Source organism: Hyalella azteca, unplaced genomic scaffold, assembly GCF_000764305.2.
Source record: "Hyalella azteca isolate HAZT.00-mixed unplaced genomic scaffold, Hazt_2.0.2 contig5139, whole genome shotgun sequence".
NCBI classification, from domain to species: domain Eukaryota; kingdom Metazoa; phylum Arthropoda; class Malacostraca; order Amphipoda; family Hyalellidae; genus Hyalella; species Hyalella azteca.
In genome coordinates, this window is record NW_025935338.1 from 12,528 (window position 1) to 37,893 (window position 25,366).

Genomic DNA, 25,366 nt, shown 5'->3' on the forward strand with positions numbered 1-25,366 from the left:
TTTTTTTAGAAAATTGTAAATTCTACCTCCAGAAATTGTAAGTAAGGTACTACTCGTCTGCCTCCATTAGTTAGATATCCATTAGTTAGATAGATATTGTCACGAAAATTTTCATTCATTCAGATGCGTGTAATTTTTTCGATTGAATAGAAACTGTGCTCATATCTCTAAAAAAGATGTAAATGAATAATATTACAAAGTTCAATCACAAATGTGGCTAGTCCTCAATTCGCTGGACAATAGTAAATCATTATTTTGTACTATTGTTAAGCAGTGATGGGGCTCAATGTAGGTAGGTGTCTGGATGGTCAAACTGGTTCAAACGCGTGGTTTGTACACTGTTCGAATCCTGGAGATGCCATCGGACATTTATTCCACTGAGAGCTATATAAGCGTTAATTTATATGTTGCTTCTGTATCCTTGGTAATTCTATTTATTGGCTTGGAATTGGTGTTAATTTGTTAATACGGTGTGTACGTCGACAACAAATGATTAATTAACCTCTCATTGCAAGATTAATGTGTCGCTTACTTTGGCTAGAGAAGGAAAAAATATAACTCAGTACTCACTGCAGTGATTGACAGAGAGCGCATCTTCTCGTCGACGAAAACTTGAGGTCACGGATGGACAGACGGACGGACAGACAGACGAACATGGCGAGCGCCATAGTGCATTTTTCCCATAATGAGAAAATGCGCTAAAAATAATTTGGAATCGTTGTCGACAAACGGTCAAGCTCAACTGCTGCGTGCACCGCCACAGCCCAGTTTGAGCCAGAGGTATTCGGTGAAGGCTGCGTGGCCGCAGGACAGAGCCCGCCACGGCAGGTTTTAATAGATTAATTAGCGCTGATCCGAGACTGACGAAATCGTCTTTATTGCAAACATTTCTGCTCTATCGCGTCTCACGTCAGGTCTATGGCAGGCGATGGCCAGCTCTATTCCCGGCCCTAAAATTTAATTCTGTATATAATTCTTTAATAAATAAGAATTTATTACTTAGCAACAATCATTTTTGCACTAACCACTACACTTAATGTGCGACTTTAATCATCACAACCAGGCTGAATGTAAAACATCCAGGGCCTTTGCTACGCGAAACCTTCCCTAAGCGGCCGCATGTTGTCGCTCCACGTCTGCACCGACGTCCGCCGCGACGTGTTGTCGTCCGGTTGGGTTTTGCCGCCGCTTGGAACCTACGAGGAAAAATTATCCATTGAGCTCTGCGGAGGCCATGCAGGTATATAAGGCACCCTCGCTTGTCATGAGGTCAGTGCTTGAGCAGCAGCTGTCGAGGTAAGGAGTTAATTTTAAAAAATACGTATTCGGTACAAATGGATTAATGCTTATCAACTGTAGTTATCAGTCATATACTTTAAGACTTTCTTCAACATGTATTTATACATGAATACATATACTTGTATTTGAGAACAATAGTCTTTTCAATTGGTACTTACATACTATAAATAATGCATCTTCATTTATAAGCAGGGATCGGAATGCATCCAGACTGCAGATGTTGATTTCAGTGCGAACAAATCACAATATTTCTACTCATAGAAAGTTAAATTTAGGACAATAGCCCAACAATGACACAAATTACCATAGACACAAATTACCAGATGCGAAGATTGTAAATTCTCTGAACGTAATTCAACTGGGATGGGAAATGACCGGTTATTTCATTCAAGCTCATGCGACTTCATAAAAATAGATTAAAAAAATTCTTCTCCAAGTATTTTAGCAGTAATAAATTTATCGCTTTCAAAATCGATTTAAATGGTTCGCCATGAAAATATATGTTACTGAACCATGATTTTAATGAGAGTGTGTCATTAAATCACTTTCAAATATGGTTTACTAACAGATTTTAGGTTAGAACCGTACACTAGAGGACATGTTTGATAATAAGAATGCCATTCACACGAGAAATTCTTTAAATAAAGCTTGTATTGTTCGTGCGATAATCGCATCGAAATGTTTTCAATATAAAAAACACACTTGTTAATCGTACACATATTGTATAATGGTACGAAAATTGCCATACATACTTCGACAGTAGCCTTGTTTTATGCAGGTTATGGATGTCTAAAGAATGTTTTTATTGATAATTTGGTCTTCTCAATGAGTCGTAATTTAGACTTGCAAATACTCGCAATCAAACTTGCAAATAAATGTACATTTATATTTGATTAATGTTTTCACAGATCAGTACCGTAACAAGGCTACAACTCAGGCTACAAGATGCAAGTGACGTTCTCCCTTGCAGCATTTGTAGCAGTGCTGCTTGTTACTGCACGCTGCTGCAATGCTCAGGCATCTTCTGGTCCTGCTACCACTAATCCAGGTAACTAGTTACCTACTGAGCTAGTTACGGATTTGCCTAGTGATCGAAACACCTTTCAATAACTCTCGATTACCGTAATTTTTCTATTAAATATCGCGGTCATCTTAAGGAAACAGGAAATTATTTTTATAGAATTTCTGCCTTCGTTTAACTATGCACTAGGATCAATGTGAGGGTCATTGTCCAACGAGTGCTGCACTTTTTGCTGGTCCATTTTTGACCCTGCAAAATTGCGCATCATTGCTACGTCCACTCTCTGGTAGTGCTGTAAGTCACCATTGGACACTATGACGAATCCACTTTTCTCCGTGATGTGTGCAAAAATGTGTGCAAATCTAAGCAGGTTCAAGAACTTGTTGAGTTTTTGCGCCCAAATCTGTTCGTTACTTCGAAAAGTCATGAGAAACGATGGACGTCATTAATAAATTATTACAATTTCGAAGAAATTTCTGTGGAAGTATTTCATTTACCGCAGTACCTGTACTCGTGCCCATACAGATGACTTTTACTAATTCCCTCTGCCCCTCCATCTTCCCTCTGCCCCTCCAGCTCCCTTCTGCCCCTCCATCTCCCCTCGTGCCCATACAGATGACTTTTACTAATTCCCTCTGCCCCTCCATCTTCCCTCTGCCCCTCCAGCTCCCTTCTGCCCCTCCATCTACCTTCTGCCCCTTCATCTCCCCTCTGCCCCTCCATCTTCCCTCTGCCCCTTCATTTACCTTCTCCCCTTTCATCTTCCATCTGCCCCTCCATCTTTGTTCTGCCCCTCCATCTTCCCTCTTCCCCTTCATTTTCACTCTGCCCCACCATCTCCCCTCTTTCCCTCCATCTCCCATCTGCCCCTCCATTTCCCTTCACTCTCCCCTTTGCTCCAAATGTTCCTCTCATGCCATCCCCCTGTCCCCAGCCTTCCCAGGGTCCTGCTACTTCCCACAATACGGGGTCGCGCTGAGGCCGGGCGAAAAGAGGACCCTGCGGGGCCGCTGTGTCGAGATCTCCTGCGAGAGGCGGTCCGACGGGCAGCTGTTCGCCAGCGAGACAAAGATGGAGTGGGTGAACAGTGAACAGAGCGCGAACAGGGTGTAATCAATAGTTTGCAATCGGGTGTAAACAGTCTGAATACGAAGTGAACATGAAATGAGCGAGCTGCGAACGAAACTTTAGCATAAATATACTGGTTAATTGATCCTCGTTGAAGGCTCCATGCCTGTTGAGAGCGAGCCATCACCAAGAACGGATTGTTGCTCTCCATTTCGCTACGTCTATACGTACTTAATTTCCCGTCCTCCCCCTCCTTGGCTCCCATGCTACTCCAACTACTAAGAAAGAATGGCTTTAGTGGAACTCAGTAGTTATGGTTGACGGCCAAGCAACTGTCCAACGGCTTTTGAGGATGGTCAATAGGGCGCCTGCTCTACAAGCTCCGGCAAGCCGTTCCACGCGTCCATCACTCTTAGTCCTTTTGATGCTTAGTCCATCACTCTTAGTCTTGCAGTTGTAGTTAAACTTTAGCCAGGTATCCCAAGTTCTTACATTCTGTTTCTCCCAACGCCACTGTTGCCTTGGCTTCCCTCATTTAGTTTTTTTGGCTTCTATTGCTCCGGCCTACATGCATGGCTTTGCATTTTGGGTGGTGGGATTTATAACGTTGTATTGGAACTGCCACAGTTCTGACCGCCGCTGCATGAAGTCATCCAGGTCTGTCTGAAGTTGACGACTTACCTCAATTCTGATCCACTCAAGCGCGCACCACCGAACGCCATTTCCTTCCAGCTTCTGCAGCACAAGCTAGTGTGGTACAGAGTTAAAAGCTAAGACATTGTTAAGACAAGTCACGTCAACTGCGCTGCCCTAATTTAATTGTCTCGTCCATTCCTCCACCTTGTCCTGTTGTTGCGTAGTGGTTGAGCGACCGCAGGGACAGCCGTGCTTGCATTTCGACACGAATGGTTTTATCTGCTTTTGCAAATTTTCCCAGGCGATGGCGATGTTCGTCATTGTTTATCCGGCAACTGAGGTCAGGCTCACCGAATGGCATTCTGATGGACTATATTTCTTACATTCATGGTGGTCGGGCACTCTTAGGCGTCCACCTGGCATGGATACCAGCCTCGATGATAAATTGAAGGGTATAGACAGAGCGACTTCGTTAGTTCGTTATTCTCTTCCCTAAGCAGTCTGGGATGTATGTCATCAGGGCCTTGTGATATCTGAAGCTTAAGTTTAATAAGCCAGTCATAGACCCACCTCTCGCATAATGTTTTATTTTCCAATGTTTTTTTATAAATTTTGCTGATATTAGCAAAAGAAGAAGTAATTTCATTTGTTGATACAGTAGCAAAGAATTTATTCAAAATTTCCACCGTCTCATGGTTCATCGTGGTTGTTGATTCATAATCCTTTTCAAGATCGGCTATCCCGCTTCGAGTCAACACAAGTGGAAAAAATTAAGGATTGAACTCTGAACGTTCGAACTGACTGTTCGAACCAATTTCTTTCATTTCGTATTTCCCATTTGGCTAGATACCACTTATATCTATTCAAGGCTTTTATTGCCTTGACGTTCATCCAAACCGGTCTAATTACTATGAGGTCCACACCCCCGGTTTTTCCTTCCTTGTATGCTGATCTATACTTCAATAATATTTTCCTTCAATGTTCGCCAAATTCCGTCCGTCCTTACACCTAAAAACAGCGTCTTCCACTCAACGACCGCCAATTTCGCCCGGATCGCGTAGAAATTTCCTTTGTTGTTGATGAAATTTTCTCGGTGTGCCGTCTTATTGCACGAAGCTCCATTCTGGGTGATAGCTCTTCCTTAGTCGTTCACCAGCCTGGATCTTGTAAATTATGTCTTCCTCGTTGTTTAAAGCCAGTGTCGGAATGTTGGCTTTCTGGACACCCCTAAAATGGGTTGCTCTCTGCAAGGTAGAAGTAAAAAACTCGGAGTTCTTCAAGGATATGAAAGCCTAGGTAGTGTCTAACAGAACATGAACGTAAGGTTACTATGTAGCTTCAGTCGATCTCAGGATGATTTACATCTCACTTGATAAAAATATGTCAGAATAGGCTTTTGAATCATGATTGCCTCTCACACCACATTACTCATTGCCCCTCACACCACATTACTCATGATTGCCCCTCACACCACATTACTCATGATTGCCCCCTCACACCACATTACTCATGATTGCCCCTCACACCACATTACTCAAGATTGCCCCTCACACCACATTACTCATGATTGCCACACTTATATTATACTCCAGATAACAATCCCTGATAGCCCTGCTTCAACCTTACATAGCAATCCAGCTGTGAGGCCGTATTGGATGAGCAAGCAAGTACCTCTACCAGGCTAACCACACATAATAATCAGAGTCACAAGGATAACCCTAATCCATCAGGGTCACAAGGTAACCACGTCCAGCTTTGCCAGGTTGAGCACATAAAATCCCATCCGGCAAACTAATCATAACCCTACCATGGCAAACGCGATTAATACAACCAGGGTAGCACCGTATAACCCTTATACCAGGGTAACCCGATAACCCTGTATAGCTCCAACATGGTAATCCTGTATAAACCTACCAGGACAACCCTGTATAGCCCAACCAGAGTAATCCTGTATAGCTTTAACACGGTAGTCCTGTATAATCCTACCAGGTTGACCCTATATAACCCTACCGGAACAACCCTGTACAACCCAATCAGACTATTCCCGTATAACCCTACCAAGGTAACCGCGTATAATACAACCAGTGTAGCCCCGTATAACCCTACCAGAGTAACCCTGTATAGCTCTAACACGGTAACCCTGTATAACCCTACCAGAGTAACCGTGTATTACTCTCCCCGTGTTGCAGGTGCGGATTGCCGGAGTTCAGGAGAAGACCCGGAGATATCGTCTGCGTTACGAGTCCCTGCCCGACTAGGCGACCCTGGCTGCAGGGTCGTCCATGACGAGGCCCTGTCTAACCCCGCCTGCTGCTCCATCCCAATGAAAATTTACAGACGCGGCAGCTTCTGATTTGGAGTACCAGAAGCTGGGACGACTCTAAATTTTGGTAGGGATGTAGTGTGCGACCGAGAGCAGGGTCCCATTTCATGTTACAGTTCAATAAAGTATTCCTATTCATTATTCCTGCAAAGACTCTAGTATTTCCAAGCCAACACAGTTTATTATCTACGACCAACATGGCATCTATGGCCAACATGGCATATTATCTATGGCCAACACAGTATATTATCTACGGCCAACATGGTAGTTCACATATCACGTTGACCGCAGTTCACGGTCGGTGTGTCGTGATCGGCGATATGACGCATGCAGAAGTGTTAGGTTTAATAAAAAATCAGCTAACAAATTGAACATTGATTATTTTAAAACTTGATTCGTGGATAAAATCACTAATCAAAGCAAGAATTTTACACACCATTACAATCAGAAGAATCTCTGAATTGGAGTCGAGCGTGCAAAACACTGGACCACATAACAGTGAAGAGTCGAGCGTGCAGAATGCTGAACCACCTAATAGCAGTGATGTGCCTAGTTATAACAGTGACATTCTACAAGTGTTCCAAAATGCGTTACAACCATTAAGTGATAGGAGGCCCTGCGATGTAAAAAGTCTTTTTACCGATGCGTGTAAAATGGCGTTGCATTCTACGAACATGTGTTCGTAGAATGCAAGAAGTGACCACTTCTGCCACTTCGCAAGAAGTGGCACGAGAGAATCAGGCGGCAGAAAGGCACAGAAAATCAGGTCAATCACTTCCAAGTTGTCAAGACAACACCGGCTGCTCAAGGACAGTCAGAGGAGATGGAGGATAAGTAATTAGTAGGAATGATGTCCGTAGATTAAGGCCTGTAAATAATGTAGGAAGTAACCGCATACATCAAAGTGAAAGTGCACAAAAAGTTTTAAAATGTTTTTACACGAACTCGGATTCCGTTTTGAACAAAAAATTGAACTGTTGAATGTGATCGCAAACGAGTGTATGGGAATTAATNGGTTGCAACGAGAGAGTAATGATTGAAAAGTCTAGTGTGGAAAAAGATCATGGAGTTTATGTCGACAAGGAGCTGAAATTTTCTAAGCATGTTGAAACGCAAGCTAACTCAGCCAACAAACTTCTTGAACTGATCAGACGCTCATACGAGTTCCTAGATGCAGACGCGATGTAGCAGTTGTCTGTTGCTGTCGTGCGCCCGAATCTAGAGTTTGGAAACGTTATGTGGTCACCGAGATTTGAAAAGGACAAAAATTTAATAAAGAATTTTCAAAGATGTGCAACAAGGATAATTCCAGGCTTGAAGGGCAAGTCCTATGAAGAAAGATTAAAGATTATGAAGCTTCCAAGCCTCAGTTATCGACGTCTGCGTGGGGACCTCATTGAAGTATGCAAGTATACTCATGGTTTATACAAGGTCCCCGAAGGATTACAAAAATTTGAAACAAGAACCAACACCAGGGGCCACAGCTATAAACTAAAAAACTGCGCTGCAACTTCTCCAAGCGTCAACATTTCTTCTCGCTTTGAATCACCGACATGTGGAACAGCCTCGACGATGACATCGTTGGCGCTCCAAGTATGAACGCGTTCAAGAACAGACTAGATAAAGGTATATTCATCAAATTATTCTGCAGTATCAAGAGTCCTAGCTATAGGTATCGGGAGATCACAAGCTTCAGAATTTTTTGGGATCCCTCATCGTTCCTTTCGTCACTCAAAACACATATCATAAATATGAGCAACGTGTCAGTGCCAAGTGGATCGAAACAGCTTTCGAAAGCATGAAAGTCGCGGCTCAAGAAGAAAAAAAATTTGGCTATTCGAGAAAATAGAGTTGCTGCAAAAGGTATCTCCAAGAAATTAGTTACTGCTGATGGTGTCTGGTCAAAGCGATCGTTGGGGCATAATTACTCGGCTACCTCTCGGAGCTTACAGCAGTAGTTGGCTATCCCTCAGATAAATGTTTTTCATGAGCGTACGCAATCGATTTTGCGCAGTCTGCGTGTATGCTCAGAATAAAAAAGCTCCCAAAGATCATGAAAGCAGTCTAAATTGGCATGACATCCCGTCTTCAAGGAAGCAGAACACATGTATAGAAACATATGGTCTGAAGTACAGTTACTTCGTTGGTGACGGGGACAGTAGCGTGTATCCGAAAGTGCTTGAAATCTTGCCTTACTCTCCTGAAGAGGTTAGAAAATTGAATGTTAGAATCACATCTTGAGGAATTACCAAAAACATTTGATAAAAGATGTCCACATAGCTAACGGAGCAGCAAGGCTTGGTTCTGTAGAACAACGGAAACTGGTGCAGTTTCGTGGTCAATGTTTGATAAATGCCATAAATGGCGCTATAAGACACCATAAAAAATTGAATAATGTTTCAGAAAAGGAAAAATTGAGGGGTTGCATAAAAACATTTTGAACAGCGCCATACATGTCTTTTTTGTGATCATACGATGTGTTCCATAACCGGTAATTATTTCTTCAAAGAGCAAGATGACCAAAATCACTTGCCAAAAAATTGAGTGGAAAAACAGGAGTTTTTCAAGCTATAATGAAGATTCTGAACAGAGTGAAGGATTAAGCAGACAATCTTATTCATGATGTTAGTAGCAACAAAGTAGACAATTTCTACAGTCAAGTTGCAAAATTAACCGGTGGAAAATAGTAAACTTCCGTGGAAAGACGGCTTCAAAAGCAGATGCAACGGTGCCGTAATAGCACACAATATAAGGGATAATTGCATTCACTAATCCACGAAAAACTTTCTCGAAAACCCCCTAACAAGGTGATGATGAAAATATGCATATAAAAATTACTTTTTAAAAACATCACTTCTAGAGAATACAGTGTTTCTGATGTTACACATCTACAATGAATTTCTAATTTTATTTCCATATATTAAAAAAAGTAATTTTCAATTTTTTCATAAATTAAATATTTTATTTAATATAGGTTTTATTCAAAATTATTTATAGTGTTAATTGATTCGTGCATTGTCTCCGACTTTACTCAAGTGTGCAAAATTTCAGATCGATTGGACAAGTAGAAATATGTTGAATAGCGGTTATAAGATTTCTAGAAGACAAAATTATTTTTTATTTTTTTTATATTAAACTTTTTTTTATTTTACATTTATATATCCTGTCAATTGATTCATGCATTGTCTCCGACTTTATGCAAGTGTGAAAATTTTCAGATCTATCGGACAAGTAGAAGTGTGCTTTAATATCGATTGTAAGATTTGAAGCAGACAGACAAACAAACAAGAAGTGAAGTTAAAGAGAAGGGTTGTAAAATTGAAGCTCATTTGGCTCAGAAGAAGGCCAATGCCGAAATACGGCTCTTCTACGGAATTGTTCTATAGTTAACTATAGTATATATGCTATATTATATACAGTAAAGGCTATATATATATGCTATACTATAATTATAGTATATATGCTATAGTTCCTAAAAGGAACTTTACTCAAATTCTGCTCTGGATGAAAATCAAATTCAGACTCTTGAGTTTTCAATAATTCAACAAAGTAATTGTTCATCGTGGCATAATGAACGTAGAAAAAGACTGATCGCTGCTAAATTCGGGACGGTGTGCAAATAAAGAGAAAAGGCAAACAAGGATTTGGTGGCCTACAGTATAATGAATGGCTTGAGTGGTTCGCTGCCTGCCCTAGCGTGGGGTCGAAAGAGGGAAACTTCAGCGATTGAAGGCTTGCAAAATAAAATGGACATCACAGTGAAAAGAAGCGATTTTTTCGTAGACAAAGATTTTCTTTACTTAGGTTCATCCCCAGACGGTCTCGTGGATCATGACCATGTTGTTGAAATCAAGTGTCCAAGCGCTCCGCGTTATTTCAAGACAGTAAAAGATGCTGTCCTTGCTAAAAAATGCAATCATTTGAAAGTCGGTGACGATAAAATTAAAGTGAACAAAAGGTCATATGAAAGTTACTGGACGAAATATAAAGGTTTTTTCGTGACTGGATACCAGAAGATATACATATTATTGTTGTTGATTTTGAACCGATGTGTTGGCTCAAGCGAATGGAAGTTCAGCCAAAAGATTTATACTTAAACAACATGTTACCTTGCATTGTCAATGATGTGTAGATGTTGAATATTCGTTATACGGGTCATTGTGCATTCAGTCGAGCAACCCCGACGATATTGGAACAAAGATCCCTACAATATTTCCACACCACACCACACCCACCCCCTCCAAAAACTCCTACTGCGGTTCCACAACTTCCCCTTCTGTCTCCATCCTCTGCTGCCGTACTCCTTCCCCCGGACCCTCTTTTCGGACTGGGCTGACAGGCTGCAAAAATTGAGGCACTTCGCTGTCGTTATGAGTAAACTTTCGGTCTCTGTACAGTCTGAATTATTGTTTTATAGTTTGATAGATCTAATTACCACTACAAGTTAAAATTTCCTCGCCTCTCTGTAACTTTCCCTGGACGTGCCCATAATATGGACTCAAGAAAAAAATAATAATCTGGTGGCATAAGTATATCGGGCAGAAATTTGTACTCTATAAAGTAAATATCATCGAAAAGGTTCAGGTATTGAATGTGATGCATTTACATTATAGAGATAGAATATAACTGTTTGAAAAGTCTATTAGGCTTGAATTCAAAGCTCATATTACAGTGAGAGACACCGGGATATCGGAGGCTAAGGGGATAGAGTAGGGGTGTCATACATGAGGGTGAGGGCCTAGCTGCCTCTTGCTCTTTGTTCCATAGTGTCTCCGCCAAGTTGTGATATATTAATATAATTTGGTCATTTTATTTGTAAAAATTTAAGTAATATGTGTTTTTTATTTGAGAAAATGTGTATCAAAGCCTACCCAGCAGGCAATGTCAGGTTGAATCAACGTTGAAACAACAAAACACACGACGTTAAAATAACTTTGAATATTAGTTTAGAAGGAAAATTGGAGCAACGTCATTTTTTCAACGTCATTGTTGTTTCAACGTTAAAATCGCGTTGACATCTGACGGTAAGATCGCGAATATATGTATGCAATTTTAAAGTGAAAATTTTACGCGATTTTGACGTTAAAACAATGTCGAAATGTATGACGTTAAAACGATTCTAATAAGAACGTTTCTTTAACAAGAATTAAAAGCCCTTACTACTCGATACCTTCCCTAAGCGGCCGCATGTTGTCGCTCCGCGTCTGCACCGACGTCCGCCGCGACCTGTTTTCGTCCGGTTGGGTTTTGCCGGCGCTTGGAACCTACGAGGAAAAATTATCCATGCATTGAGCTTTGGGTCTGCGGGTGTATGGTGTGTCCTGGCTTGTCGTTTGTTGTGTGGTTGGTGCTTGGCTGTTGGGTTTCGGGGTTTGTTTTTCATTTTTACACATTCGGTTTGGGTTGGTTTGTGTTTATGCTTTTTAATTATCATTCTTAGTCGTCCGTATCATCTGCATCTTGTATTTGTTTTTGTTTTTGTATTCTTGTATTTGTCTGTGTCTGTCTCTTTATCTTCCCCTGCCTGTGGCTGGGGCTCGGTGTGTATGGTTGTGGTGGTTAGTTAGGTGAGGGTTTGTTTAGTCTCGATCTGTTTTGTTGATTTGTGTTGGTACTGGGTGGTTGTTCTCGCGTGCTTTTCTAGGCTTGTATGTGGTCGTTCGTGTCGGGTTGGTTCGGAGTCGTTTTACCTCGCGTTGTGTTGTTTCGCTTTTGTTGGGTTCTTCTTGGGGTTTCCTGCGGTTTCCTGGTCTTTTCTATTGCGTGCTCTCTCGTGCTTTATGTTGTTTAGACGCTGAATAAGGTTTATTACTTTTTCATCAACCTCTATCACGTCTAGTGAATATTACGTCTCAATTACAATGGTCTAATCTTATATTATAATTATAATGCATATAATGAGACGCCTGATTGACACCGGACGTATATGAGAACCACAATTTTATCTATTGTTTCCTACGTACTGTAAATTATGCATCTATATTTATAAGCAGGAATCGGAATGCATTCCGTCTAAGGGTGTGGATTTCCGAACAAACAAGTCCCAAAATTTCTACTTTTAAAAAGTTGCATTTAGGGAAATAGCCGGACAATAGACACAAAATTACCGGACGCAATGTTTGTTAATTTAAACGATTCATGTACTGTTAGTACGCTAATCGCATCGAAAAGTTTTCAATATAAACAGCAAACTTTTTAATCATACACTTATAATTGTACCAAAATTGGTATACTTCGACAGTAGCCTTGTTTTACGCAAGTTAGACAGAAGTCCCGAGAATGTTTTTATTGATAATTTTGTCTTCTCAATGAGTGGCAATTTCGACTCATTTAATTTGGCAAGTTACTTCTCCAGTTTACAAGACATCTAAGAAACTGGACGATATGATTAAGCCATAAATCCATAAGAAACACTATATGAAATCTTGAAGAGACTCCTTGGAAATCTCCCGAGCGACATTGAAGGCCTGCACCAGCATAGTTATGCGGTGCCCTGACGCTTCGAAACTGGCGATAGCTGAGGCCCTAATTTTCATGAGCGAGTCTCCGGCTATCAACCTCCAGGCTACAAGATTTGTCCGGACGCTGAAATTATTTTAAGCTTAGGTTTTAAGCTTAGGTTTCGAACTGTATCCACAAAACCCAGATTGGTGTAGTTCGCCAGAAGTTGTTCCTTTCCTTGTTTTTAAAAAAAATTTTAAGCTTAGGTTTCGAACTGTATCCACAAAACCCAGATTGGTGTAGTTCGCCAGAAGTTGTTCCTTTCCTTGTCCATAATAAGACGAATCATCTCAGGTCTTCAATGAAACCTGCATTGAACACCTTTCATATGCTACTACTGTCATTTCTAAATTTCAATTTTAAGTATTGCAAACCCTTCACCTACTTGATAATGAATATTGTATAATCGAAATGTCGCATTCCATTAAAATGTCCTTTGGTAACCTGCTCCTCGATCTGCCTATGCCAGGCAGCAAATATTGTTAGACTAATTGAGAGGACAAATTAGAAAATTCTCAATACAAAACATTCTCTGGTCTTCAGTCAAACTTGCAAATAAATGTACAGTACAAGTATATTTGATTTATGTTTTCACAGATCAGTACAACAACAAAGCTACAACTACAGGCTACAAGATGCAAGTGACGTTCCCCCTTGCAGCATTTGCAGCAGTGCTGCTTGTTACTGCACGCTGCATCAATGCTCAGGCATCTTCTGGTCCTGCTACCACTAATCCAGGTAACTAGTTACCTACTGAGCTAGTTACGGAGTTGCCTAATGATCAAAACACCTCTTGGCAACTCTTGATTACCGTATTTTTTCTATTAAATATCGCGCTCATCTTAAGGAAACAGGAAATTATTTTTAGAGAATTTCTGCCTTCGTTTAACTATGCACTAGGATCAATGTGAGGGTCATTGTCCAAAGAGTGCTGCACTTTTTGCTGGTCTATTTTGACCCTGCGAAATGGCGTATCATTGCTACGTCCACTCTCTGGTAGTGCTGTAAGTAGTGGTCTGGTGCTGAGACGGCGATCCATCGTGGCTTGGGACTGCTAGTACCAAGATTACCAAGATTTCCAAGATGAGTAAGTCACTATTTGGACAATATGACGCATCCACTTATCTGCGTGATGTGTGCAGAAATGTGTGCCAATCTAAGCAGGTTTAAGAACTTGTGGAGTTTTTGCGTCCAAATTTTTTAGTTACTTTGAAAATTCAAGTGTGATTAGATCGTCGGTAATTCTGATTTAAGTTATATTAGACTGTGTAAAACGTAAGTTGAAGGTGATTTAATTTTTAGCTTGAGTTTGGAAATTTATTTGAAGTTAGAGACTTAGAGTGAAGATTGAGAAGGCTACAGGTATTTTGTTTGAGCTGTGTAAAGCTTGCATAAGGTGCTATCGTTCTCAAAACCGTGAGACCGAGGATTTGTTTATAGTTTGAATTGGCGAAGGTATCAGAGGTGCTGACCCTTGTGGAACTTAAAATCGCCGCAGCGTCACTTTGATGGTATAAGCGTAAGTTTGGGCGACACCAGCGTATATAAGGACCTTAAAATTGGTGCCAAAGTTTGTTCTACGGAGTTGACCGTCGTGAGTACGGTCTGCAGTCTGCGGACGTTGGGATGGCCGCGGCCGCGAGGCCGGCGGTTTTGCCGTTTTCGAACCTTGGCTGTCGCGAGAAACTTAGACTCACCGAGGCAGCTGCGATTTATGTGAGCACGTCAAACATATAAAATGGACGGCCACGACTTCGAAATATTAATGTACGGCCAACATCAAAACAACAGCTGTGACTCTGCCGCGAGACAACGCGAGAGGGCCACGAGATGCCCAACGATTGTAACGCCGGCCATCAGAACATAAAAGTTTTCAAGCACCGAGCAACAATTATCATCGGTACGGTCTTCAGCACAGTACGGTCACAACTCTCATCAGAAAAAACGGTACGGTCGCAGTCAGCAACCGCATTACGGCTACGAGCGTGGAGTAATATCATCGATTATGAAGACGAACACCACGTATGTTCCGAAGTACGGTCGTCATAAATTCTACGGTTAGACCGGCCGTGAAACATCTCTATAGCGCGGGAAATACGGCTATGAAGAAAGAGCAACTGTGATAGGGGGAGTCGAGAATACAACAGCGGTACGGCCGCTGAACATACGGTCGCAAACATGTGCGCAAGTTACGGTCGTTTACTACTGTATTCTACTCAACGGAACTAAACGAATCAACGTTTTCTGGTAAAAGTAGAAGATTTTAGTGATGTTAACGAATAGATTCTCAATTTCGATCGTGTTCAGATTACCTTTTTCATGTACAAGAGATTTTTTTTGTCAACGTAGGATGTGAACTTGAATTTCCCAACTTAATATGAAATGTACGAGTGTTTCATTACAGCCCTCTCTCTGTATCATTTTTGCCGTAACCTATTCCTGCGAGAACTTATTCATACCTGCCGCTATAGTCAGCCACTTACCAACAAGACAGAAATAAAGGCTACCAACATGACAGAAATAAAGCAATTGACGATCGAGCGATAAAACCGATAATGTAGGGGCAAAATCTTCAACATCGATGTACCAAATAGCCATGAAAAACATATGAATAAACTTTTCATTATTATTCAAGAAAAATGATGGATTTCAGTAATAAATTATTACAATTTTGAAGAATTTTGCCTGGAAATATTTTATTTGCCGCAGTTCCTGTACTCGTAACCAAACAGATGGCTTTCACTAACCCACTGCCCCTCTGCCCCTCCATCTCCCCTCTGCCCCACCATATCCCCTTTGCTCCAAATCTTCCCCTCATGCCATCCCCCTGACCCCAGCCTTCCCCGGGTCGTGCTACTTCTCTGACTACCGGGTTGCGCTGAGGCCGGGCGAGAAGAGGTCCCTGCCGGGCCGCTGTGTTGAGCTCTCCTGCGAGAGGCGGTCCGGCCGGCAGTTATTCGCCAGCCAGATAGGGTGGGTGAACAGTAAACAGAGCTTGAACAGGATAAACAGTCTCAATACGAAGTGAACAGAACATGGAATGAGCAAGCTGAGAACGAAACTTGAACATAAATATACTGGTTGATCCTTGTTGAAGGCTCTATGCCTGTTGATAGCGAGCCATCACTCCGAACGGATTGTTGCTTTCCATTTCGCTACGTCTATACGTACTTAATTTCCCCGTCGACTCCTACTTTGGCTCAATGGGACTCCAGTTACTGAGAAAGGATCGCTTTATTGGAACTCTGTAGAGTACTGGTTAGTGTCCAAGCATCTGTCCAACGGCTTTTATGGGTGATCAATTAGGCGCTTCCTGTACAAGCTCCGTCAAGCCGTTCCACGCGTCCATCACTCTTAATTAGTCCATTTGATGCTTAAACGGTCAGGTTGCTTCTTGAGTTAATATTTGTTTCCTCTTGCTCTCTCTTCCGAGCTGCCAGGTATTCAGCTCTTGACCTCTGTGATTTAGAACTAAGGGCCATCTTGTAAGCTTCGAAGGTCCCCTTTTGCTCGCTATACGCCATGTTTGGCAGCTTTAGTGTTCTTAGTCTCTCTCATCGTATCCAGCCATGCGCTGTCTGGTACCAGTTTCATGACTATACACTGAATGTTCGCCAAAAGAGCCCCGTCATTCCTGTGAAGATTTGAACAAACAACGTTGCCATGCTCTGGGTGCCATCTCACCTGGCCCTTGCATAGATTAGTAAAAATTTTCATGTCGATATTCAAACGACCTCAATACTAGCCCAGGAATCTGATTTACTCTTGATAATGACTCTGTCTTGCTGTGGTCTTGAACTTCAGGCAGGGATCCATGTGTAAACCCAAGTTCTTCTCACACTCTGTTTCTTCCAGCACTACTGTTGCCTTGGTTTCCCTCATTTAGTTGTTTGCATGGCTTCTATTGCTGCGGCCTACAGGCATGGCTTTGCATTTGGGGGGGGGGGTCTCTGATCCACTTAAGCGCGCACCACCGAACGCCATAACATTCTATCTTCTGCAGCAAAAGCTAGTGCAGTACAGAGGTAAAAGCTAAGACATAGGTGAGATTAGTCACGGCAACTGTGCTGTAACACCATATAACCCTACTTAGAAAACCCTGTATAACCTTACCAGGGTGACCCTGTATTACCCTCCTCGTGTTGCAGGTGCGGGTTAACGGGGTTCCCGCCTTCGACGAACTGCAGGGTCGTCACTAACAAGTTGCTGCCCCACCCCGCCTGCTGCCCCAGACTCGTGTGCAACCGAGGTTATCCCTCTAAATGACCTGTTGGGGTCATAAGAAACCCAGTCAACTCTCTTCCTACCCCTTAATCCTCTTCAACCCTTACTATCCCTCTGTGACTGTGCGCCGACCCTACAAAACCCCCAAGGAAGCCATTTATTGACTATACGCGTCAATTAGTTAAACACATATGATGTCAACCAATAAATAGTATTTAGAATATTTATTTTATGATAAAGTTCAATAAAGGATTCCTAGTCATATTATCATTATTCCTGCAATGGCTCTAGTATTTCCAAGCCAACACAGTTTATTATCTACGGCCAACACAGCATGTTATCTACGGCCAACATGGCAGTTCACACATCACGTTGACGTGTGTGTCGCGAGCGGCGATGTATAAGACTTGGGCAGAAGTGTTAGGTTTAATAAAAAATCAGTTAACGAATCGAACTTTGATTTTAGAACTTGATAAGTAGATAAAATGACTAATCAAAGCGAGAAAATTACACACCAATACAATCAGAAGGATCTCTGATTTGTAAAATTGGTGCTAATGTCACTAGATTGCTTGAATCGCTACTTCACTAGGAATTTAAAATTGAAGAAAACTTCACAAAAATTCGGCATATCTCTATTGAAAACGTTCCGGAGTCCTGCTTCATGGTCAGTTCGAAAAAATCTAGAACACAGATACAATCAGAAGTTAATCAAGTTGGGATTCAAAAGAAAATACAGAAGTTAAAAACTTAAATTTACAGGCCAAAGGTAGAGTAGTAAAATAATTACCTATCTATTCACAGTTTCTAGTGGTTAAGAACTAAACTTGGCCTCTCTTTACAAATATACATGGATTCCAAAATTTGCAGTTCGGATGCAACAAAACTGGAAGCTAAAACCTTAAAGTCAGTGTCTGACACTGGAACGTTGCACTGTTCGGGTTAGTGTGCACAGCCGAATGAGGGAGGCGCGATAGTAACTCTCCTCCCTCTATGCTCAGCGACCCTAGAGTAAAGATTACGTGACGTCATTACAACGTACGCAGATGCACATCGTGCGCAACTAAATTTACAAACTAAGGACGATCGCATATAAAAAGGGAGGGTATATTTGTACCGAAAGAACGAACCTATTTTAAAATTATTCACCAGTAAAATATGAAGATTAATCTTCGGAAAATATAATTCTCAGTATAATTCTCATTCTTCTCAGTATAATTCTCAGTATAATTTTCATTCTTCATAAACAGATCTTCGAATTCTCTTGACATAGCTTCCGACGCATGGCCAAAGCATGGAAGAGAACATGTTGTACACAACAACTTCACTGTATCGCTTAGACATAAATTTATTAATTTTGGTAAATACCAAGTCAGAAGGAAATCCATTAAGCGAGAAGATATTGCTCATAAATTCGAATTCAGAGTGTATGGCAAGGAAGTCGAGCTAATACGAAAGCCGCGGCTTAATAGGGTTTGAAGCCCGTTTAACTTGAATCGAAAAGAACAAAAGCTAAAAAAGTTGGTGCTTAGGCCGGTGAAAGTTGATTTTCGGAAAACAGATGTTTGAAAACGGCCATTAGATTTAGTAATATTGGAGTCTAGAAAGGACTGACTATTGTTTGATGCAAGTTCCATGGTAAATGAATTACTTCGCAAGTTTAGGTAATAGATAATCAATAAAAATAAATCGATGCAAACAAAAACTTGATCATTTGTAAACCTGACGGGCAAAAGCGTTGTATCGGTTGGTCGTAGTCGATATAACAGTATCCTTACTGCACTCATATCCGATCCATCTACATTTATCGAAATTACTGATCCAATTTCTTCAACTATATTGAAAATCGAATAAAAAATCAATAGCTTTCTGCGAAAACTCAATGATTCATCTGCTCTCTCATTTGAAACTTTGATTTGAAACTCAATTTTTGATTCATCTGCTCTCTCATTTGTCTAAGCGATACAGTGAAGATGTTCAGAGCCTGATAATAGAAACGTTGTTTACAGTTCTCTTCCAAACTTCGGTCATGCGTCCGAAGTTATGTCAAGAGAATTAAAAGATTTGTTTATTAAATACTTTCCGAACATTAATCTTCATATCAAACTGGTGAATATTTTAAAATAGGTTCGTTTTTGGTACAAAGATATTCTCCCTACTCACATGCGATCGTCCCTAGTTTATAAATTTAGTTGTCGTACGATGTACATCTGCGAACGTTGGAATGACGTCACGTAACATTTGCTCTAGAGTCGCTGAGCATAGAGAGAATAGTTATAGGACTGGGACCGGATTATCAAAACATCGATACGTATACGTAGCCACTTACGTGTTGCGTAAGTGCTGCTATGAAGACGTAACTCTGGCGGTGGTACTAGAAAACACTTGCGCGGGAAGCGAGGTACAAGAATTTGTGCGTAACTGTACCCCTGCTTGGAGGATGAAACGTTGCATTGGTTAAGTGGTTAACTACCACTGATAAGGGTAGTTACGTACAAATTTTGAATGGGTGAAGCGATGGGTAATCATTTAGTTACTACTAGTGTCTAGACTTTATATCATACTAATCTATAGACTCCAGTACCATACTAATGTATAGACTCTAGTACCATTTCAAGGTATATCCTCTAATTAATTTATATACAGAAAACAATATTTTCTGTATCTAAGGAATTATACTAGTAATGCATCTAATGAATTTTTTGTCAGTACATGCTGATTGAAAACGAGTAATTGGTGAAATTAACAATCAATAGATTATAGATATTAAGCTATAATCTATAGATATTAATGGATATGTAATATATATTAATAATTAATATATGTTTTGCCTTCTTGAAACGGCATTTGTCATTGATTTTTTAGAGTAAAAGCGTCTAGGATTCTTTAAAAAAGCTAAAAATGTTGAACTAGCTGGAAACAGAAACTTGTCATTAGATGACACATGATGCAAATAAAGGATGTAAGCAAGCTTCTGATTGGCTGATGTGCAACGAGGTTTGATAGTAGCTACTCACATAAGTCTTGCGTACGAAAATTTTGATAATGCCAAAATTCGGGTGTACTTACGCAACACGTATTTTCTGTACGTAAGTATAAAGATACGAAGTTTGGATAGACCGGCCCCTGGGCAGTTATTATCGCGCCCTCCTCATTCGGCTGTGCTCATTCAAGCCGAATAGTGCAACGTTCCAGTGTCCGACACTGACTTTAAGCTTATAGCTAAAAAGTCAAGTGCATCCGATCTGCTCCTGTTGGAATCCTTGTATATTTTAAAGAGAGGTTTAGGTTAAATGCCGCATTTAGTTCTTATCCACTAGAAATTGCGAATATATAGGTATTTACTCTACTACGTTCTGCCATTTGCCTGTAAATTTATGTTTTTAACTAACGTATTTTTAAAATGTATTTTCTAATGTAACAAAAATAAATAAAACTAAAACAAAGAGAAAACACTTAAACTTAAGGATAGGAAGCAGGAAGTGATGGTTTTATATACACTCCTACCGAAGCATCAACTAAATGTATACGTTTCCAAAGCCAGGTCTTCGTACCGTACCTAAGTCTACATACCTAACGATGGAGAAAAAGAAGAAAAAATATAACTCAGTACTCACTGCAGTGAGTGACAGAGAGCGCATTTTCTCGTCGACTGACCGGCGGTAGAGAACACGGACCAATATCTGCCATACTTAGCGAGAAACCCGCTATGGGCCCATGACCCGCAGTGGGCTCGCTGCTCCATGTTACCCTACTATACGCTCGTGAGCGAGCATAGACTGGATAGTTGTACATTTATAGCTTTGCAGGTACTGCCATGAACGTTCTGGAGGCGTCTGCATGCACTCCCGCTCTGGGCTTGAAGTGCAGTCCCTGGGCAGTTTGCAGGCAGGGTAGACTTGGCCAAGTCAAATCTTTCCACACTCTCAGGAGACTATAAAGTCAGCAAGGAGATTCGGACTAGTCGCTGATTGCGATAACGTGCCCAAGCAGACCCAGAATAATTTCATCGCGAGTGTTGCAACTCTGGGGCGGAGGCTGAAGCACGCCCCGAATTTTGTTAGAGTGTACATGGTGCAGACGCTGACTAGCGCCGTTCGACGGCGTGCTCAAGACTGCCTGCACCTCAGCAGTGATCTGCTATGGGCCTCACTGCATTTAATGGCAGTGGTACTGTGGCACCCAGCAGGCGCTTGAAGTACGATGCAGCAGTGAATGGCAGTATTACGGCAAGAATGACTCCAATTCACTGCAGTCGTTAACAGAAGTTTCAATCTGGCTACGAACTAAAACCACAATCTCCAATCTCTTGGGATATTGAGATGTCTTATTAAGCACAAAAAAATATAGTTATAATGTAATTATCCATAATTAAATGATTATTTTCACCCTATTTTAAGCACAATATATATGTGAATGGAGAGGCCCGACACGGAATTGTCTTTCTCAATTATTTTAAAGGGATAAATATGTTCAATTTACAAACGAATCACTCCTATTAACCGAGTTCCTGTACGATTTTAGTTCATAAAGCAGGTTCAACTGTAAGGGGAAAATTCCCCTCGTGGCTNGATACCAAACACTGTTAAATTTTCCCGGCTTGCTGGGGCTCGAACCCACAACTTTCCGTACCAATCTTGCGCCCGCAACCGCTATATCACATCGCCCATTGTTTAGTAATGAAAAAAACTCAGATTGCAATTCGTTTTAATTATTTTTCTAAATCTGGACTACATTCATTATAATTTTTGGGACTCGTATAACAAGAAATTTTTTTAATGCATAATGTGAAGCTGACCGAACATTGAAGGTCCTACAACACTCATGATACTAGGGATGCTGAATCAGTGTCTGAAAAACATGTAAAAACTTATTCTTTCAACATAAAAATTTAAATAATATGTTCATACCTCAGCTGAATCATTTATTTGGTTTCATTACACCAATATTTTAGGTATCGCTCGTGCATTAATACATCAATATACTTTTAATTTAACTTCTATCACTGTTTTGTCTCGCTCAATATTATATATTTAAGACAGTAAGATTATCGAATTTGATTGCGCAGACTGCAGTAAGTGAGTAACAGCGTGACGGATGGAGGTCATGAAATGCTCCAGGGTACAGAATTAAGTGCATCTTCGTTAAAAAAACTACACTCACAATTGCCGTGCATTTCTACCGTGTCTAGTAAATGACATACGAAAGCTTCATTGTACGATACAAATTCATAAACACGATATGCAGAGAACGATTCATGAACACGATGCAGAGAACTATTCATGAACACGATGCAGAGAACGATTCATGAACACGATGCAGAGAACGATTCATGAACGCGATGCAGAGAACGATTCATGAACACGATGCAGAGAACGATTTATGAACACGATGCAGAGAACGATCCATGAACATGATGCAGTGAACGATTCAGCACTTAATCTGTAAGGTCTCAATTGTTGTTAATAATAATCCTATAATCGTGTTTCGAGTATCCATTGTTTAGTAAAGTTATCCCACGTGTTAAAGTTGTTACCCTAACACCAGGATAAATAGTCCTGGTGTCTAGGGTAATTTTGAGGGTGAGTTATGTATAGATAACAAATGTTAGTGATGGGCCAGAGAAGGTTACTCAGGGTTATTGAGGGTTAATAACTGACAGTGAAGGTTACTCAGGGTTAGTGAGGGTTAATAATTGACAGAGAAGGTTACTCAGGTTTAGTGAGGGTTAATAACTGACAGTGAAGGTTACTCAGGGTTAGTGAGGGTTAATAACTGACAGTGAAGGTTATTCAGGATTAGTTTAAAAAATAAAGTCCATTTTTATCGGTGAGTTGACGCTGAAGCCGTATATATAATTAATATTCCGAGGTTTTCATGATCTGGAATACACTTCATTATACTCGAGGGTTCTGCAGCCTCTGACAGGGTCGTAGGGTCGTGCCATCAGGGTTAGGGTTTGCCGCACACGACCGTGGGGCAGCAGGCAGGGTAAAAACTTCTGGGATTGCCGACTGCAACCCTGCAGCCCGGGGGTGGCGGTGGGGCTGTAGGGCACCTGCAGAATGAGTAGGGTTACAGCAGGGTTGGCCAGGAAATGACAAATCCGGGTTGCGTAGGTGAAGTTAACAAGGGGTTTCGTAAGTTAACAAGTGGTTGCAAAGGTAAAGTTAACAAGGGGTTGCGTAGGTAAAAATAACAAGGGGTTGCATAGGCAAAGTAAACAAGGGGTTGCATAGGTAAAGTTATCAAGAGGTTGCATAGGTAAAGTTAACAAGGGGTTGCAAAGGTAAAGTTAACAAGGGGTTTCAAAGGTAAAGTTAATAAGGGGTTGCATAGGTAAAGTTAACAAGGGGTTGCATAGGTAAAGTTAACAAGGGGTTGCATAGGTAAAGTTAACAAGGGGTTGCATAGGTAAAGTTAACAAGGGATTGCATAGGTAAAGTTAACAAGGGGTTGCGTAGGTAAAGTTAACAAGGGGTTGCATAGGTAAAGTTAACAAGGAGTTTCAAAGTTAAAGTTAACAAATGGTTTCAAAGGTAAAGTTAACAAGGGGTTGCATAGATAAAGTTAACAAGGGGTTGCTAAGGTAAAGTTAACAAGAGGTTGCAAAGGTAAAGTTATCAAGGGGTTGCATAGGTAAAGTTAACAAGGGGTTGCATAGGTAAAGTTAACAAGGAGTTTCAAAGTTAAAGTTAACAAGGGGTTTCAAAGGTAAAGTTAACAAGGGGTTGCATAGGTAAAGTTAACAAGAGGTTGCAAAGGTAAAGTTAACAAGGGGTTGCGTAGGTAAAAATAACAAGGGGTTGCATAGGTAAAGTTAACAAGGGGTTGCATAGGTAAAGTTATCAAGAGGTTGCATAGGTAAAGTTAACAAGGGGTTGCAAAGGTAAAGTTAACAAGGGGTTGCGTAGGTAAAGTTAACAAGGGGTTGCGTAGGTAAAGTTAATTAAAGTTAACAAGCGGTTGCATAGGTAAAGTTAACAAGGAGTTTCAAAGTTAAAATTAACAAGGGGTTTCAAAGGTAAAGTTAACAAGGGGTTGCTAAGGTAAAGTTAACAAGGGGTTGCATAGGTAAAGTTAACAAGTGGTTGCATAGCATAGGTAAAAGTAACAAGGAATTGCACAGGTAAAGTAAACAAGGGGTTGCGTAGGTAAAGTTAACAAGGGGTTGCATATTTACAGCTGTGTTATTCAATGTAGGGCACAAAAGAGTTGCATTAGTAGGTTTACAACAGGGTTACCAGGTTCAGTTACTACAACGTTACAAGTTGGAACAGAGTTACTAAGCCATGATAACCGCAGTTTAGAGCATCACGACATACGACCACTTATTTTGTCAGTTCATGGTAAATACTGCTTCTTCCTCTGCTCAAACCGTGTGTGTGTTCACACTCTGTTCACGCCTGTTCACGCTATGTTCACTCCTGTTAATTTACATTATGTTTACGTCTGTTCACGCCTGTTCACGCGTGTTCACCCCTGTTGTCGCCTGTTCATGCCTGTTCACGCGTGTTCACCCTCTGTTCACACGTGTTCACGCCTGTTCATGCCTGTTCACGCCTGTTCACGCCTGTTCACGCCTGTTCACGCTCTGTTCACGCCTGTTCACGCTCTGTTCACGCCTGTTCACGCCTGTTCACGCTCTGTTCTGAATCAACGTTTTCTGGTAAAAGTAGAAGATTTTAGTGATGTTAACTGATAGGTTCGCAATTTTGATTGTGTTCAGATTACCTTTTTCATGTACGAGAGATTTTTTGTCAACGTGGGATGTGAACTTGAATTTCCCAACTTAATGTGAAATGTACGAGTGTTTCATTACAGCCCTCTCTCTGTATCATTTTTGCCGTAACCTATTCATGCGAGAACTTATTCATACGCGCCGCTGAAGTCAGCCACTCGGAAAATCTGACAGAATTAAAGCAATTGACGATCGAGCGATAAAACCGATAATGTACGGGCATAATCTTCAACATCGATATACCAAATTTCCATGAAAAAAACATGAATAAACTTTTTTTTATCATTATTCAAGAAAAATGATGGATGTCAGTAATAAATTACAATTTTGAACAATTTTGCCTGAAAATATTTTATTCGCCGCAGTTCCTGTACTCGTACCCAAACAGATGGCTTTCACTGACCTTCTGCCCCTCCATCTTCCCTCTGCTCCTCCATCTTCCCTCTGCCCCACCATCTCCCCTCTTCCCTATGCTCCTCCATCTCCCTTCACTCTCCCCTTTGCTCCAAATCTTCCCCTCATGCCATCCCCCTGACCCCAGCCTTCCCCGGGT

General features: G+C 41.0%; 2 protein-coding genes across 2 annotated transcripts; both read left to right on the top strand.

Annotated features, from left to right (window-relative positions):
* The first annotated feature begins 1,282 nt into the window (after positions 1-1,282).
* Positions 1,283-6,486, top strand: LOC108679395. The gene is made up of 4 exons (XM_018168012.2): positions 1,283-1,296; positions 2,208-2,347; positions 3,255-3,396; positions 6,214-6,486. Exons 2-4 carry the CDS (start codon positions 2,245-2,247, stop codon positions 6,308-6,310), a joined length of 342 nt encoding a protein of 113 aa, XP_018023501.1. The 5' UTR covers positions 1,283-1,296; positions 2,208-2,244; the 3' UTR covers positions 6,311-6,486.
* Positions 6,487-13,259: 6,773 nt separating this feature from the next.
* Positions 13,260-25,348, top strand: LOC108679379. The gene is made up of 5 exons (XM_018167997.1): positions 13,260-13,287; positions 13,446-13,586; positions 15,686-15,821; positions 16,997-17,097; positions 25,179-25,348. The coding sequence occupies exons 1-5, from the start codon at positions 13,260-13,262 to the stop codon at positions 25,346-25,348; spliced, it is 576 nt and encodes a 191-aa protein (XP_018023486.1).
* Positions 25,349-25,366: the final 18 nt, after the last annotated feature.

Bases quoted from the DNA above. Each gene is read 5' to 3' on its own strand.
- LOC108679395 (XM_018168012.2), top strand. From the start codon at position 2,245: ATGCAAGTGACGTTCTCCCTTGCAGCATTTGTAGCAGTGCTGCTTGTT. The intron at 2,348-3,254 runs GTAACTAGTTAC...CCCTGTCCCCAG, and splicing joins TCCTGCTACCACTAATCCAG to CCTTCCCAGGGTCCTGCTAC. The intron at 3,397-6,213 runs GTGGGTGAACAG...CCCGTGTTGCAG, and splicing joins GCCAGCGAGACAAAGATGGA to GTGCGGATTGCCGGAGTTCA.
- LOC108679379 (XM_018167997.1), top strand. From the start codon at position 13,260: ATGTCGCATTCCATTAAAATGTCCTTTG. The intron at 15,822-16,996 runs GTGGGTGAACAG...CTCGTGTTGCAG, and splicing joins TTATTCGCCAGCCAGATAGG to GTGCGGGTTAACGGGGTTCC. The intron at 17,098-25,178 runs GTTATCCCTCTA...TATTCGCCGCAG, and splicing joins CAGACTCGTGTGCAACCGAG to TTCCTGTACTCGTACCCAAA.